Genomic DNA, 16,171 nt, shown 5'->3' with positions numbered 1-16,171 from the left:
TGTGAGAGAGGGGGAGTGACACGCAGCAAAGAGCCCCAGGCCGGGAATGGAACCTGGGGCTGCTGCGGCAAGGACAAAGCCTCTGTACATGGGACGCCTGCTCTACCAAATGAGCTAAATGGCGCGCCCCTTCAACTATTTTTGTTTGTTTTTTGTGGCAAAATCCCAGAAGACTATATGCAGACTGTGCACATTCATCTTTACAAATGAGTCGAGTCAGAGCAGGGAAAATGTCAAAAAGGTAACACAATGTTTTATTCAGTGTTCACTGATTCATTATTAAGTTTGAAGCTAGGTCCACTAGCATTCTAGCATCCCCTGCAACGTCTGTCAGAGCATAATGATATAATAATATATTAATAAACTTTATCTATATAGCACCTTTAAAACAGAGTTTAAAATAACTATTAAATAAATTAAAAAAATAAGAAAAAAATAACAACATATCATTTTAACATGTAAATGTAAAAACCGAAATTAATAAAAGAATAAAAATAAATTAAAAAAGTGATTTATAAATAGATTTTGATAAGAAAATAGAAGCAGTAATGGGCACTCAATAAGAAAAAAGACAAGGGAGGAATTAAAAACAGATACAGAACAGATACACAACTGCATGTGATAACCGTGTTTATTTCAAACTGAGCTCTAAATGCCATGGCTACAGCATGTTGTCATTTCCCTTTTTTAATTGTTTTATCTGGTAAAAAAAAAAAAAAAAACAGAAAACCTTGGTGTGTTTTTTCTTTGCTTTTTTTCACGCAAAAACAACACACCCATCGCAGAGGGCCATATGTGGACTGTGCACATTTATCATACAAAAAAGAGCCTGAGTCAGAGTGGGGAAAAGTGTCACACAAACTTGTCTTCAGTCTTGTCCATTGGTTCATTATTTACCACATTTATTTATTTGCGCATTGATTTTGAGCCTTGTTCATTGTCTGTTGCTGTTTTACCTGGAGATGATGGGCGAGCTCTCACAGAGATCTGTGTGTGTGTGCTTTACAACACCAACATCTAGTTTGTAGACTAGACTTACAATATATTGGTTTGTCCAGCAGCAGCTTGGCATGGAGCTAATGCACATACACATTATGTGCAATAAACTAACCCTAACTTTAGATAGTCCTGAGTAACAAATTATTATCCAACCAAGATTCTGACACACAGGATCTGATAATCATTGCGCTTCAACACACGTTTTGACCGAGTTAATGATGAAGTAAAACAGCATGTCTGCTTCTAGAGGGAGGAGAGAGAAGGCTCCCGATGTGTTCAGAATAGTGTGGTTACACTTTCATTAAGTCGTTCCCACAGTCGCAATAGCCACTTGTCCATCCCCCAACTGTCCAGCATTCTGATTGGCACTTCCTGTTACTGACCAAGACATTTGTCTGCTTGGTTCGTTCCTTTTGCACCTTAATAGTCTGAGGGTTTGATGACGGAAAGTCTTGTCTAACAAGAAGTACATCAAAGGGTCGGTTGAACCTCTCAGTGCAGCCAGGAGCAGCAGGCAGTTCTTCAACTAGAGGAAGAGTGAACATGTTAGGTGTGGTCAATATAGTCATGCAAGCTGTTATAAATCAGTTATGTAGTAGAGAATAGTATTTGCATTTGGGTGAAATTTAGTCACCTCAACAAAACTGGAGAGCGGATGACAGTGGTTGGGACCAGGTGATAATGTCGCCTGATGTTGATCATGGGCCAGAGAAATGAAGATGGGTTTGAAGATATGGTATGGCAGCAGACAAACTGAAAGAACAACCTGGAATGATTAAATGAGAAAATATTTTAACAGTGCTGCCCATTATTATGAAAAGCCAACGATGATGCTGATTTTATGACATAGATTTTTTGAGAAATGGAAATTAATTACAATTAAAGCCCCTGTACGGAGTTTTTAACTGGATATAGAAAAGTCTCTGGTTTCTGCTGATGTGTCTCTGTTACCTACAACAGCAAATGAGCCCATCAGCATGAAGATACGCTTTTTCTAAGTAGTCTAATTCTATACCTCTGAAAGGCCTTGGTCGGGTCGAACCACTGACGAAACGATTTACGGCAGTCAGACCGGAACTGACGACATTCAGGATACGGCTTAGCTGTTTTGTTGCTACGCTAGCCAGTGCTAACCGAGCTAAAACTTTTGTCATGGCTGATAATGAGACAAAGAAAAGAAAAAGAATTCGAACCGAAGACCAACGAAAGGCCAAGAGGGAATCCGATCGAGCTAGGGCTAAAACACGGATAAACATTGGCGATTCCTTCCAGAGATGGAGAGAGTTGCGGGGCTTGAAGGGAGGGTCGGATCCAGAATTTGCTCGATTCCTCCTAGACAGGTTTGTACATTTTATTTCATTTATGAAATGTAATGCAGGACGTAGTTTACAGCAATACATGAATTCATGTTGTTACAGCAAAACTGGCTAACGTTACCACTAGATTAGCTCTAGATACTACACTCGTGAAAACGACAACAAACGTCTTAGATCACGCATCCATTTCAGCTGTGTGATCAGCCCAGCCGACCTGCAACGATGCATCGGTAATATCCTCTGTCATTATAAATGATTCAGTTTCTTACTTAGAACAAAACATCCATCACAATCACTGTGACTTTGCTGTAACGCTAGCTCTGTAGCACCGTGGGTAACTTAATATATATAGCTGGGAAATTGCAGTGCAACAGCAGCATTACTTTGTTTCACCGGCGGCATATTATATTAAGTAGAAATACAAATAGACACATTACCTCATCCATATGCACGCTGCAGGTAGCTGCTAAAAAATAATAATGATAAAAAAAAAAGTTTTCAAAGCAAGTCCCGTCGTCTTTCCGACGTTTCCAAAACAAATCTACACGCGCCGGCCAGACAAACGTCTTCACGACAGTGGGCGCCAGAGCTCATGGGAAATGCAGTCTCCATTCCGGCAAAACACTACCGCTTTCGTCCAGCGGGGCCGCCAAAATCAACACTAAATGAAAAGTCTGTACTGGGGCTTTAAAAAAGCAATGTATTCCTTAAAAGGTGCAATTATTAAGCCAGAACAGCCAGAATTCAAAAGTAGCTCCCAATACGGAGCAAGTAGCTCAGTCAGCCATGCAGCTAAGTGGCCCTATTAGCTGACGGAAGTTTGCCCACAGTGCAGGTAGCTGGGCTCAGTCAGTTAGCCTCCCAGTGGACCCAGCTGGATACCAGAATGGGACTGAACACTGAGTTCAGAATTGTGCATCAGCCACGGGTATAAACGGTGTTCAGGAGTCAGAATATTTTCACATCTAACTCTGTGAATCAAGGATTTATTTTGAGAGGTGATTGTTGAAAGACCGATTTGGGTTTTATTTTCTTTTTGTCTAGTTTTTCATGACCAGTAAGTAATGTAAAGAAGCTTGTTTTAGTCCCGTAAAAAAGAGAGAAACTTGAATTCAGGTTGTAGCTGTATTTTTCTGTTTAGTGAGAAAAATAGGTGCAAACCAATTTCCTTTCTTGATATCTTTTGAGTAAATTTTTTTATTAGGTTGAATTAAATTGTGGGGGCTATACTGTCTCTGTATTGTCTCTTGTGGTAAGAAATGGTATTAGGAGACAGGATGGGCCAGGGCCTGCTGGTTAGCATGCTAACTACAGTATGCATCTCTGAAAGACGCAACAAAAGCTTCTTTGACATAACGTCAACACTGTTGTTTCCTCACACTTTTTTTCAATGTTTTGAAATTCTGGCATCTTCTGACATATTGCCCCTTCAAGGGTGACAAAACAAGATCATTAAGTATAATATAACTCATAGCCACCTGAATGACCACAATGTTTCGGAGCACTTTACCCAACAGGCTTTGGGAAGTGGTGACCTTTGTGCTGCGTCGTGAGCGCTCTATATGTCTCAACACTGTCAGGTAGGACAGCAGCACCAGCAGGTAAAACACAAAGAACATGGTTATAACAGGCACAGTAAAGGTTGCAGACAGACTGCCCCCTATTTCCACTGCAGGGTTGTAGCACACCTCTGCACGTCCTCCTTTTTTAACTTCTCCATCCTTGTCTGCTGCAGCAGCTTCGTTCACTGAATAGTAAACTGTCACAGGCACAATGCCCCCTACCGCTAACACCCACATTGCAGCACACACCCTGCTAGCAAAAGAGGTCTTCATGAGACATGTGTAGAAGCCGTGTGGGAGTAGTATTGTGCAGATGCTAGGCCTGGAGGCGTGAGTGTGCCGGATGAGGGCTGCAAAGCGGCTAAGGGCCACCCAAGTGACGATCATGAGGCTAATGTAGATGTTAATGTGGAGCACTGGCGTGATACCATGCAGGACGAGCTGACACAGGATGCCGCTTAGGGTCCAGACTGAGCCCTGGGCATAGTAGGCTGCGAGGAAGGGTGCGATGAAGGAGAGCAGCAGATTGGAGATACACAGGTGGGACAAGTACATGTGGGTGGGGGAGATGGTGGAGATGCATCTGTGGAACACCCACAAAGACAATGCATTGCCTGGAAGAGCGGTGAGAAAGAGGACTGTGTAGACGGACGGGAGGAAGAAGAGGGTGGCTGCAGTGGGGCAGAGGGAGAGCGCAGAGGAGGAGGTAGTGTTATCTGGTGGAGAAGTTTGGAAAGTGGACAACTCCATTTGATCTGTAAGAACACAAAAGTAATGGTCAAGGGAGACAAGCATATCTGCTATGATTTACAGCTCAATTACATATGTAGAGTATGTAAAATTGTATCTAATCTTTTCAAAGGTTTGATTAATCTAGGGAGCTCATATTGAAACAGACTTTACTCAGTGCCACATAGTTTAAGATAAACTGAAAGATGATCAAAAAGGGAAGTAATTTCCCCAATGCTGATATAAGAATAACAGTGTTACTATGCGCATAAAACCGTCAACATATTTTAGAATTTAGAACTTGATAGAGCAGGTTGTCACTAATTATATCCTTTTCTTAAGTCACTGAGCAAGACACTGAACTCAAAATTAGTCCCAATGTGTTTATAATAGGAAGAAAGTGTAAGTCACCTTTGTCAAGCCATAGATGTAATTAATGTTATGTAATACCGTAACAAGAATGTTATATACATACCATTAATAGGAGCTCTGATGAGTTGATTCAAACAACGGAACGCTCCCTCAAATTAAATGTTTAGAGAGGAAGTTCAACTGTTTAACCACTGGATGACACCGGTCTTAGTAAAAGCTTTTTCTGTAACTTCCTGCTTTTTGTCAAAGTAGAGGTCTATTGAACCACTCAGCGCAGCTCTCTGGTTTGTGGGTGTGATGCTAGACAGCAGGACGCTGCATAACTTCATTATCATGTAAGCAGTTTAAGACACATTTTGCAGTCCTCCTTTTCTAGGTTTAATTCTGTTTTTGTTTTTGTTTTTTTCACAAATATTGAGTAATGTATTTAAAAATCTAACTCCCTAGCTTGAGTTCCTCTCACATGAAATACAGAGTTTCCATCTTTCCCTTTCTGCACTTGACACTCTTCTTCATTTCAGTTTCTGTCAGTTTTTATTCTGTCTCAGGGTGGTGCTGCTGTTCTACTTCTACCTGACAATCAAGGACAATTAAGAAAGTTTCAGTGAGCAGAGAACTCTACTCTGTGCAGCTGTGGGAGGGGCTTAGACCTCCACTCAGATCACTGAGAAACACACATATGTACACCCACACCCACAAACACATGAAGCAGCAGACAACGTCGGAGTGATGGTATGTGATGCATTCTGGTGTTGAAACATCATGTTTTGAGGGATGGGGTTTCATGTTGCCCGTTCCTCATTTGCATAAAGTTGACTTCAGGCTGCTTTATGCTAATTAGGGGCGTCTGACGCAACACAATGCCTCTAGTAACTAAGGGTACATTACATGTCCTCTCCATGTCCATTGGTGAAAAAAAACTTAGATTATATGTTTGCTTTTATGTATATATTTATGCAATAGACATATATAGAAATACAGTTGTAGTACAAAGTCCAACTTTTAATGTGCCTTTGACCTTCATCCAATCCTGTTAATTTCATTCCCTGTAACAAGTTGCTGTAATCATCCTATTCTAATCTAAGGGTAACTTAATGGAGGATTGTTTATTCAAATAAATGGAAATGGTTAGCAATGTGATGTTGGGTTCCCCCCCCGTGTCAACATTTGACCAATGGAGGTTCACTGTATGACTATCTTTACAGCCCAGCTAGGCGGGATGAACTGACCCTATTCTCCATCATATTGCTGGTTAAGCTTATGCTTGCCTGTCCTCTGTCACTCTTCCTATTCCTACTGTCCATCTCAACAGTGGAGCTGCTCCCGCTGACTCCTGCAACATCTCGTATGCAAAATATATTGCTTACCAAGCGCAACACCTCCTTCCTCACTGAAGAGGATAACAGGAAATACATAACAGGATCCAAACAACTGTTGAGAGCAGAAAAAAGTAAAGCCATCTCGTTAGCATTGTCGGCCACACCCTGCCAGAAACATGAAGTGTCTGTGATCTGAGTTTTTATGTAGAACACCCTGACTGTGTGATAGGGTACAAAACAGATGGTGAAGAGGAAGAGGATGAAGAAGGACTTCCTGGCAGTTCGAGCGTAGTGCGGCGCATTGGGCAGGCCTGGTTTCTCTTGTGATGTTCGTAGAAGCTTTAGGGCAATCTTTCCATAACACACCACAAGAGAGATGAAAACGAGCAAGAAGACAACCACCAGAAAGATATTGATATAGGCCTTCCACTTTGCACTATGGAGCAGCTTGTAGTGGAAACATCTGGAGACAACAAACACATTATGTTAGCTCAAAATGCCCATATCACAAAATGAATTAATATGTAAGAAAGTTTAATTATAGGTTTAACAAACCTGGTCAACTGTGAGTCATTCTTTGATGTTAGGAACACCAAAGTCAGGGCAAGGCCCACAATCCAGATTGCTACACAGAGGGCCATGCTCCACCTTGTGGACCGCAGTCTTTGCTGCACCCCTGTTCTACGATGGATCTTCAGGTAGCGATCCACGCTGATGAACCCTAGCAGCGTGATACTGATATACATGTTCATGTAGAAGAGGTTGCCAACTACTTTACACATGGTGGGACCCAGGTTCCAGATATTGCCTTGGCTGTGATAGAGTATTCTGAATGGCAGACAAACCACCAGCAGCAGGTCTGCAAAAGCTACATTTATAAGAAAGACACGCACAGAGTTCTTCTTAGAGTCAATACAGAAGAAAACCCACAGAGCCACAATGTTCCCAACTAGACCCAGGACAAAGAATATAGAGTAGAGCACTGCCAGTGGGCTCTGCAGTGACTCGTAATCCACACATGTTTGGTGAGGGTCAGGGGTTGTCGTTGAGTTCATTTCGCTGGTCTTTGTGGTGATGAGGAAAACAGAGCTATTTGGAGGCTGGAAAGTGGTTGTGGCAGGCATGGTGGAGATTTTTTATGCCATGGTGATATTTGTGATCCTCAGCCCTGCAAATGGGAATGAAACACTGGTGAAATACTTTTATTAACTATTGTTTGTTTTTTGAATTTTTGCTTCACGTGGGAACATTTTTTACTCATTATTACAGGTTTGTGAGGTCAAGATGTGTGGATTAGCCCTAAATCAGCACTAATCCTGCCCTCAATAATCACATACAACACCAGCTAACCACAGAAAGTTTGAGGAAGAACAGCTGATAATGCTACAGGTCAACAGAACTCATGATTATTTGTATTTTTAGTATGGTAATACACTCATCTATATAACATCAGCACACTGCAAGGATTTCGTATCAAAAGATCAGCAACTGAAAAAAAGGAGGAAAAAAAGTTTGCCTCGGTCATAGCATGCAGTCCTTATCTTGCAGCCAGTGTGACAAATTAGAAGGTACTGCTTAGATCTGAACTTGTTTACTTTTCAAAGTACTCACCTAGTCATTGAAGTCTAAAAAATATTTGCTCTTGTTTCTTCTTGTACACACACTATTGCTGAAGATTAGTAGCTTACTTGTGGTCTTTGCAGTCCTTTTCTTGTCCTCTGAGCCACTCCAGTATATCCCTTCGAGTTTAATCTGTAGGAAAAACTAACCGAAACCTGCTGTCTCAAGTGCATGATCCTTTTCTTCTGTCACTCCATGCTCAACTTTTTTGCTTCTCTCTATCTTTCACTGACTAAATATTAAAATATCAAATGAAAATAGCACTGCGTGGTCTGCCTCTGTTTTGTTTCCTCTCTGTAAGACGCATGCCCTCCTCAGCTGTGCTGTCAAAAGAAGAAGGAGAATGCTGAAGTGCATAAAGTGGTGATGTTGTAGAGAGACATTTTCAAGCTGTGGTCAACCCCCTCTTTCTTTGCAACTACTGTGCAGATCTCGGGCTGAGAAAGGGAGAAAGACAGGGCAGGGCTTAGAACAGACCTTCTGATTAGATGCATGTGGGCAAGGACTAGGATCACAGAGCATGCACCACTTGTATATACACAATATTCTTTCCAGTTTTGGCCCTGATGATTATAAGGAAGAGAAATCCTGAGTGTAGCCAACTGTGAAAGAAAAAAGGCTCTCAAAATATCACTCTATGCCCTCACAATAATTAAAGCAGTGCCTCAGAATAAAGCAATGGCATGGTTTGAATTTCCACTTAAGAGACAGTAACTGCTATCAATCCCTAGAGCTGAACTTGTAGGCAAAGGGTCAAAGGAATCATACCTGCTCTTGAATGTTGATTGTGACATCAAGTTGTGAAATGTTGGATCAGAGCAGTGAGTGGCATTACTAATAGTCATTGTGTGTGTGCCGTACACAAACAAATTTACACATGGCGTAAATTAACCAGCCTGGAAACTAAATCCTCTCCTAAGTGGAAGTTTCCAAAATTGTGTTGTATTACTTTATCTACTCCCAGTCCAAAAAACAAATGGACAAAATCCAACTTTTAAGTTGACTAATTTATTCTTGAGCAATTGCTGTGAATTCTTTTATCTTCTGGTTCTCTTACAACCCCAGCTCGAACACAGTTGAGACACTGTTTTAAACAAGAATAAAACGGAATGTGATAATTTGCTAATGCTTTTTTTCATTCACTCAGTTGAAAAGAGTGCAAAGACTATTTATTTAATGTATTATATCATCAACTTATTCTGAGTTAATGGCAGCAACATGTCTCAGACAAGTTGGAACAGAACCAGCAAAAGACCAGAAACCTGTTGGAACATTGCACAGGTAAATAGGTTCATTGATAACAGGTGATAGTATCACAATGTATGAAAAACTCAATTTAGGCAAAAAGCCTTCCAGAATTATTTAAAAAAATGAATGAAACTACCAAATTGAAACTAAAACCAACAAACATTCTACTTAATATGCTGAAGCAGAACCTAACATGTATATGATTGGTTTTCTTAAGATCCCCTTACAATATTGGTTATGTGTGTGTGGTTGTGGTGGGTGATGGTTTGGAGATCTGGATGTGTCTTGCACAAGTGATTTTGTTATTTATGGAAGGGTGAGGTGACACTCTTTAATTAGCAAAAAAACACCATCAAATCATGAGTCTTCTCTCCTATCCTCTCTCGTTCTCAGCCTCACTGTGTGCTGCTGGCATCCAAAGAGAACTCTGCTCCAGTGAAGTTGGGGGGGTTTGGAGTAGCCATTCAGCTTGGAGAGTCGGGACTGGTGGCAGGAGGTATGGTAAACCCAACTGCACTAGAACATAAACACCCATTACTTTAAGATAGTTTGCTTGTTTCAAAAAAGGATTAAACTGTTCCTGAACATATTTTTGTCAAAACGTTGTCTAAAGTAGGCCGACCAATATATCTGTTGGCTGATATTATCATCCAGTATTGGCTTATCACAGATAAAGATGTTGTACATATACATGTTGCCTAATATTCACCAATATAAGAATCCTTTCTCTGTAACATCTTTGTCACAAGTGTTTGATAGCCACATTTGAGGGATCAGTGAAAAAAGTGTCCTTATATCGACCAATATATCAATATCGGAGTCTCTTACTTCATAATATCTGTATCAACAAAAACCGAGTAACTGTTGGGCTCTCGTATAAACCTCCATTCAGTTAGGGCTTTAGGCAGACATCACAGGGAAGATGGGGTGGATCATTACCAAGGATCACATTGTACGTTGTGACTTAGCATCTATAAATACAGAGCCCTGGAGGTGACATGGATGGGTTTTTTTGTCTCGCGAGTGCGACTTACTATCTTGCACGCACCAGTTACTGTATCTCGTGCATGCGAGATACAGTAAGTCACACTCGCGAGATAATAACTCGCAGTAGTAAGCAAGATGCAGTGGCATTCTGGCTTAAATGATTGAATGAAGTGAACGTCGTGGTGTTAACTCAACAATGATGGGACGCTGGAATCATGAACAAGTGCTGTTTGCTTCAACAACTTATGTTTTAACATTGTTCTCAGTAGCAGCGTCATGTCGTACAATGGTCGTGATCTTGTTGCACTCTGACCTCATTACGTACAGGGCGTTAACTACGACCAGCCTTATACAACAGCGCCCCCTTGTGGTATAGAGCAATAGTACCGGTATATCTGTTGTATATAATAACAGAACACAACAAACATGTTTAGTGTCACGGTGAAAGCCGAGAGAATGTGGTCTGTGTGAGAATGTCGACAAAAACTGAAGGTATTTTAGTAAATTTAGGTTTTCTGTCACAACTTTCACATGAATATGACACTATATGCACCTGCATCCATTGTTAATCGTTTGTTCTGATTGCCAGTTGTCACGGCTGCAATGTTTTTTAATAAATTTATTATAACCAAACTACTATTGCCTTGACAACTCCTCCATCATCAAGGCTAGCATAATAGTTAATAAAACCTACACCTGGACACTCATGGTGGATCATCAAAATACCTATTACATGTACCTCTTACCATTACACAATAACTATAATAAGACACTTCATTAACTTTTATTAATTAATTGATCAATTGAAATTATAAGATGGTCTCGATCAATGATAATAAGCCTGCATTTAACCGACTGCACTATTTAATTACGTCAAAAGGCGGATGAATTAATATCTCGCGCACGCGTCTAACAGTAAGACGCGTGTATGAGATTTAAAAAAAAAAAAACATCCAGGGCTCCGTATATAAATCCACTTAGAAACCAGAATAAAAGATGAACTTGCCAAGGAAGTGTTTTTTCAGTATCAAAGTAATCCATTGATTGTTGTTTGTACATCCATGAGTACACTATAAACATGAACTGCAAATAACTAATTTGGCACACTTAATGGTGTGGCCCTGCATAATGAAAACACATGTAGTCTTTAGCGATTTGAGCTGTCTGTTCATTTACAACTCTCCTGTAGGAAACATAGCTACAGTAAAGGGTTTGTTTCCTCTTTTGTGTAACCATATACCCATATAGGATACAATATAGCTAAACTTTGATGAAGTGCGTAAAGAGTTGGAAGGAAACTCTTGAGACTAGAATAGAAATTTATAGTGAAGAAATCTGATTCAGTGCAATTGTGTGTGTGATGTTGCTTCAGTGTGCATACTTTAGGATCTTCATTTCAATTGCTGTGTATACTGTCATTCCCAGTGTTCATGAGGGATGCACCCACAACTCTCTCATCTTTGTAATCCTAGGTAGAGTAGGAACTCCCCACTTCATGGCCCCAGAGGTGGTGAAGAGAGAGCCGTACGGTAAACCTGTGGACGTGTGGGGCTGTGGAGTCATCCTTTTCATCCTCCTCTCAGGTTGTCTGCCTTTCTACGGAACCAAGGAGCGTCTGTTTGAAGCCATCTGCAAGGGCAAATACAAGGTAAGCTTTTTATTTACTGTCAGTGAATGCAAAAGATTCAGCAGTATGATTTAACATACCCATTCAGCGAGCACAAGAGTCCCCACCATAACAGGGATAACCCACCCATTCATTACTTGTGTGAGTTATTTCAAATCTAAAGAAGTTTTATCTATCTATCTATCTATCTGTCTATCTGTCTATATGTCTTTCTATATATGTATATATTTACCAGCTATATAATTAATTCAGCTATCATTGTCTGTAATTGATATCCTTTTTCTGATATTATTAAAAGCATGCATAGTTCGAAAGTGTTAGCACTGCAAAGGGACCAGGTGCAGATGAATAAGTAGAGCTTGTTACTTATGTGTGGGCCACAGGACTGGCCAATCCCAGAAATGTGTTTTTTTATCTAAAAAGTCTGTGTATATATATGTGTGTGTAGATGAATCCTCGCCAGTGGGGCCACATCTCAGAGAGTGCTAAGGATCTGGTGAGGCGCATGCTGATGCTGGACCCTGCTGAGAGGATCACTGTCTACGAGGCTCTTAACCACCCCTGGCTCAAGGTAATAGAGATCATTCAGTAGCAAATTGAGGCCATGTTCATGTTGTTAATTCGTCACTGTACTGCAGGGGTATTCAACTAAAGTTCTCATAGGTCCAGTTAGAGAAAATTTCCTTAAGCATTGGTCCGGAACATCATAATGTCTAACTTGCATTATGATGATGTGTGATATACAGTATACTAAAGTAGCCTAGTAGTAGTATCAACGTTTGCATGTAATCAAGAACTGACTGTCAAATCAAATAAAGACAGAACATTTCAAAAACATTTTGACAATATTTATTATCACTTAACATTTAATTATATTATAAATGAATATATATATTAAATAATACTGTAGATATGTATTATTTTCTTCTCTCTTTAAGGAAAAGAAGGGTGCATTTAAAATAAAATAGTGAAAATAAATAAAATAGCTTTTTAAAAATGGTGCATTTTAAAGTTCTTACTTTTTTAGATATAAAATAATGTGTAGCAGCAGCTTGAGATTCCCTTTTTTCTTTGTTAATAATCCACATTTTAACAGTCTCAACTAGGGCTGCTCGATATACCGTTTGAGCATCGTCATCGCGATGTGTGCAATAGTCACATCGCAGAGCCTGCATGTAGGACGCAAATGAACTCATCTAATTTCAAGGGTGCCTGACACACACTGGGCATGCAGAGTCTTGCATGTTAGTTCTTAGTCAAGCAGACCATTCCACTGCACATGGAGTGAGTAGCTGGTAACAACATTGAAAATTAGCAACAAACAAGAGAAAATTGCCAAAAACGAAGACTTGGTGCCAAAAAGAAAAGCAGCGTCAGTTATCTGGAATTATTTCGGCTACAAGAAGGATGATATTGACCAAACACGTGTTCTGTGTCGACAGTGTCTTAATCTGTTGCCACAACGAGAGGTAACACAACTAATTTCTTTGACCATTTATGTCGGTACCACACAGCAGAGTTCTGCACGGGTCCTGCACCCGCCCATACCCGCCATACTTAAAACTGCATCCGACCTGTTTTCGGACAGTAGCACAAATTACATTCCACACCGACCCGCTATAAATTGTTACCGACGCCCAACCCACACCCGAAGGAAAATTAAACGGACGTAATTTTTAAAAATGTATATCGCAGGTGTAATATCTTTATGATATAACTGAAAGAATGGATGGACACTGGAGGTCAGTGAGGCTGGTTTACTGGGCACTTCTTTGTTTAAAAGGAACATGGCGAAAGGTCAACAACATACCAGCGGTGGCGCTATAGACTGACTACTGAATAAACAACATTTGGCCTTGGCTATGCTGCCACCTAGAGGACATCACCTAACATAACACAACATTCTCAATCCTCTAGCAGGGTTAAAAAAAATCGCAATGTCAGTTTTTTCCAATATCGTGCAGCCCTAGTCTCAACCAATTTTACAACAGATAGATATTGACACATCTTAATAATTGAACAGTCTTACAGTTTCGCTTTCTTTCCCTCTTACATCCCACTCCTCCAATTTCTGTTGCTCATGTTGGGCTCTCACCACTTTAATCTTTCTGTATTCAGAGTCACAATGTTTATCGCCTGGAATGCATAGATTTGATTGGCTGAGTAGCATCACATGGGATGGCTTAACTGCATGCAATTGGTCAGTGGATTTCTGATCCGCTAAACCAGTACCAGTATCTAGAAAGGCAGCGCCGGTCAAAATAGAAGTACCCCAACAAAATTTTAAATACTTAAATCATTTATCAACTATAGGTCTGTTAGTGACCTATACTATGCTGTGTCGAGTCTGATTTGACAGGTTAGTAAAACAATTTGCTATGAAACAACTAAAATGAAACCTGGCAACATTGCAAAATAGCAATCTGAAAATGTATTTCCTGCTTTGGAAAATGGTAAGTGTGGGCCTTTACGGCGTGCATCCACAGTTTAGACTAGAACATTTTGGTCTCTTTTTTTTTAGAACAAGAGTACAGCAGTGCAACCATGTAGCCTAAAGCCATCACATAATATTCAGTCGCTTGGATGGCCCAGCTTTTCAAATAGGAAAACAATAACTGTGAGTGCTGGTACAGTGGTGTACTTGCTTGTCTTGTGTTGTCAACAGAAGCTTTTATTGTGTCTTCAACTGGGGACCGTGAGACTAGCAGTTCCTCTGGGTGCTGTTTGACACATAGATTAAATAATCAAATGTTCTAAGGGGCATCCCTGCTTACGTGCTACATGTTTAGATCATAAATTTGTATTTGCAAGGTCCAGTTCAAGTATCAACATTAGAATTTCTGGCTGTTAAGTGTTGATTTCCTATCCCTGTTTATATACCACAACAATCTGAATGTAGCACTACAGGACATACTTATATTTGTATAAACAAAACACAAGCACTTCATTAACATGCAAACAAAACACAGTCCAGGAAACCAATCGTCTTCCCTTCTTCCTCTTTTCTGTTACTCAACACACTTTTTTGACCTATTCACATTAACCGCAGTGCACTTTTCACATCCTGAAATGTTACCTCTGTATTTTTGACAGTGCTCATGGCAACACTGCCTCTTGATCAAAGTTCCACAGCAGCTTTCTGACACACTGACAACACAGAGACAGTGTGCCAAGACCAAATTGCTTAATTTGTAAACCAAAAGGTCCTGGATCACAGACAGGGTGCTGACCAGCAGTTCAGAAGGAGCGTAAAAGAGAGGGAATCTCACTTCAAAATCACCCAGGGGCACGCAGTTAACAAAACTGAAACTGTCGTTTAGAACTGAGTATTATTTAAGCAGAGGATTCACAATGAACACTGCAGGGGAGATGCATAGTAACAGCTGATCAACATTACTGTTTGTACGTGCTCTGTCTCCTCTTTTTCTCTCTCCTTGACTCTCCCTGCACCTCCCTATTGGCCCCCACTGTGGGTGGACTGCTACAATGGTGGGAAATTGAATTAGGATATAAAGATCTACAAACAACTGCCAAAAGTAGCAGGCCAAGAAACCAAGCTAAGTAGAGCTGTCCCAAACGATTATTTTTCGAACGATTACATGACCAAACAAAAGTAACGTAGTAACTGTAACTGTCGTTGGTAACTTATATGAGGAAAAAAATACTGCAGTTATAGGCGGAGCAACGTCTGTCCTCCCACCTGTCCTACCAACTCTTCGTCACATTTCTGCCCGAAAAACAGCTTCTGTCGCCAGCAAAAACCTTTAACTCACTCAAGTGGTTGTGTTTTTAGAAATCACCGTGATGGTCAGCCCTCCCGACCGAGACTTCAGTGAACTTTCCCCCAGAAAACAGCCTCCGTCCCCGCAAGTGACAGAGTCATGCAGCGACCTGTTTACTGATGGTGATTATGTTATAATGTAATTTAGCGCGAACAACGCAACCTTCCAGGATGTTTAGGGGGCCGGGTTCTCAATCACTACACATTATAACGGGTCTTCGGGTTTAGATTGACGGGGGGACACCGGGGAAACACCCTGACGTCATCATCATGACGTGTACTGTCACGTCTCTTTAGGAGCGGCAGCGCAGCTTTCTGTGTGAATTACATGGCGGTTCGTCTTTATTCCAGCGGTGCTTTGTACTGTGTGAATGACCAACGGCGGAAAATTGATGAACCGCCGCTGCGGCGTTAATGCAGCGTCTCTGTGTGAGAGAGGCTATTCTCAGCCTCCGCAGGTACTACCACTTCCTGTTTGGGACGAAGCAAATTATTCATGTCAACGAATTTCTGTCGTCGATTACGTCGACGCGTCGTCCCAGCCCTAAAGCTAAGTGACATCTGTCTGTCTGTCTGTCTGTCTGTCAGACAGACAGGATAAACAACATTAC

The 16,171-nt window shown here is 40.8% G+C and overlaps 2 protein-coding genes across 28 annotated transcripts in view; one reads left to right on the top strand and one right to left on the bottom strand.

Moving 5' to 3' along the window:
• Positions 1 to 16,171, top strand: part of caska (calcium/calmodulin-dependent serine protein kinase a) — a 253,409-nt gene that overhangs the window by 138,989 nt on the left and 98,249 nt on the right. For all 22 annotated transcript variants that reach the window (XM_030428180.1, XM_030428183.1, XM_030428178.1 and 19 more), the window contains 3 exons: positions 9,559 to 9,661; positions 11,625 to 11,800; positions 12,228 to 12,350. In XM_030428180.1, coding sequence (XP_030284040.1) covers positions 9,559 to 9,661; positions 11,625 to 11,800; positions 12,228 to 12,350 — 402 coding nt within the window. The remainder of the gene's footprint in view (positions 1 to 9,558; positions 9,662 to 11,624; positions 11,801 to 12,227; positions 12,351 to 16,171) is intronic.
• LOC115587977 (probable G-protein coupled receptor 34) lies at positions 614 to 8,431 on the bottom strand. 6 transcript variants are annotated; one of them, XM_030428189.1, is made up of 4 exons: positions 6,346 to 6,424; positions 3,794 to 4,632; positions 1,634 to 1,765; positions 614 to 1,525 (listed from the first exon to the last, which is right to left on the bottom strand). In XM_030428189.1, the coding sequence occupies exons 2-4, from the start codon at positions 4,625 to 4,627 to the stop codon at positions 1,301 to 1,303; spliced, it is 1,191 nt and encodes a 396-aa protein (XP_030284049.1). In that variant the 5' UTR covers positions 4,628 to 4,632; positions 6,346 to 6,424; the 3' UTR covers positions 614 to 1,300. The 6 variants fall into 6 exon arrangements, with proteins under 6 accessions (XP_030284049.1, XP_030284048.1, XP_030284047.1 ...); XM_030428188.1 differs by lacking the exon at positions 6,346 to 6,424 and adding an exon at positions 5,082 to 6,175; XM_030428186.1 differs by lacking the exons at positions 614 to 1,525; positions 1,634 to 1,765 and adding exons at positions 6,853 to 7,465; positions 7,909 to 8,431 and having other exon boundaries at positions 4,210 to 4,632; positions 6,346 to 6,760.

This window comes from Sparus aurata, chromosome 9, assembly GCF_900880675.1.
Source record: "Sparus aurata chromosome 9, fSpaAur1.1, whole genome shotgun sequence".
In the NCBI taxonomy this organism is placed as follows: Eukaryota; Metazoa; Chordata; class Actinopteri; order Spariformes; family Sparidae; genus Sparus; species Sparus aurata.
The sequence above is the reverse complement of the archived record's forward strand: the minus strand, read 5'-3'. Positions and strand labels throughout refer to the sequence as shown.

Bases quoted from the DNA above. Each gene is read 5' to 3' on its own strand.
- LOC115587977 (XM_030428186.1), bottom strand. From the start codon at position 7,421: ATGCCTGCCACAACCACTTTCCAGCCTCCAAATAGCTCTGTTTTCCTC. The intron at 6,761-6,852 runs GTTTGTTAAACC...TGTTGTCTCCAG, and splicing joins AATGACTCACAGTTGACCAG to ATGTTTCCACTACAAGCTGC. The intron at 4,633-6,345 runs GTAAGCAATATA...GTGTTCTTACAG, and splicing joins GGAAGGAGGTGTTGCGCTTG to ATCAAATGGAGTTGTCCACT.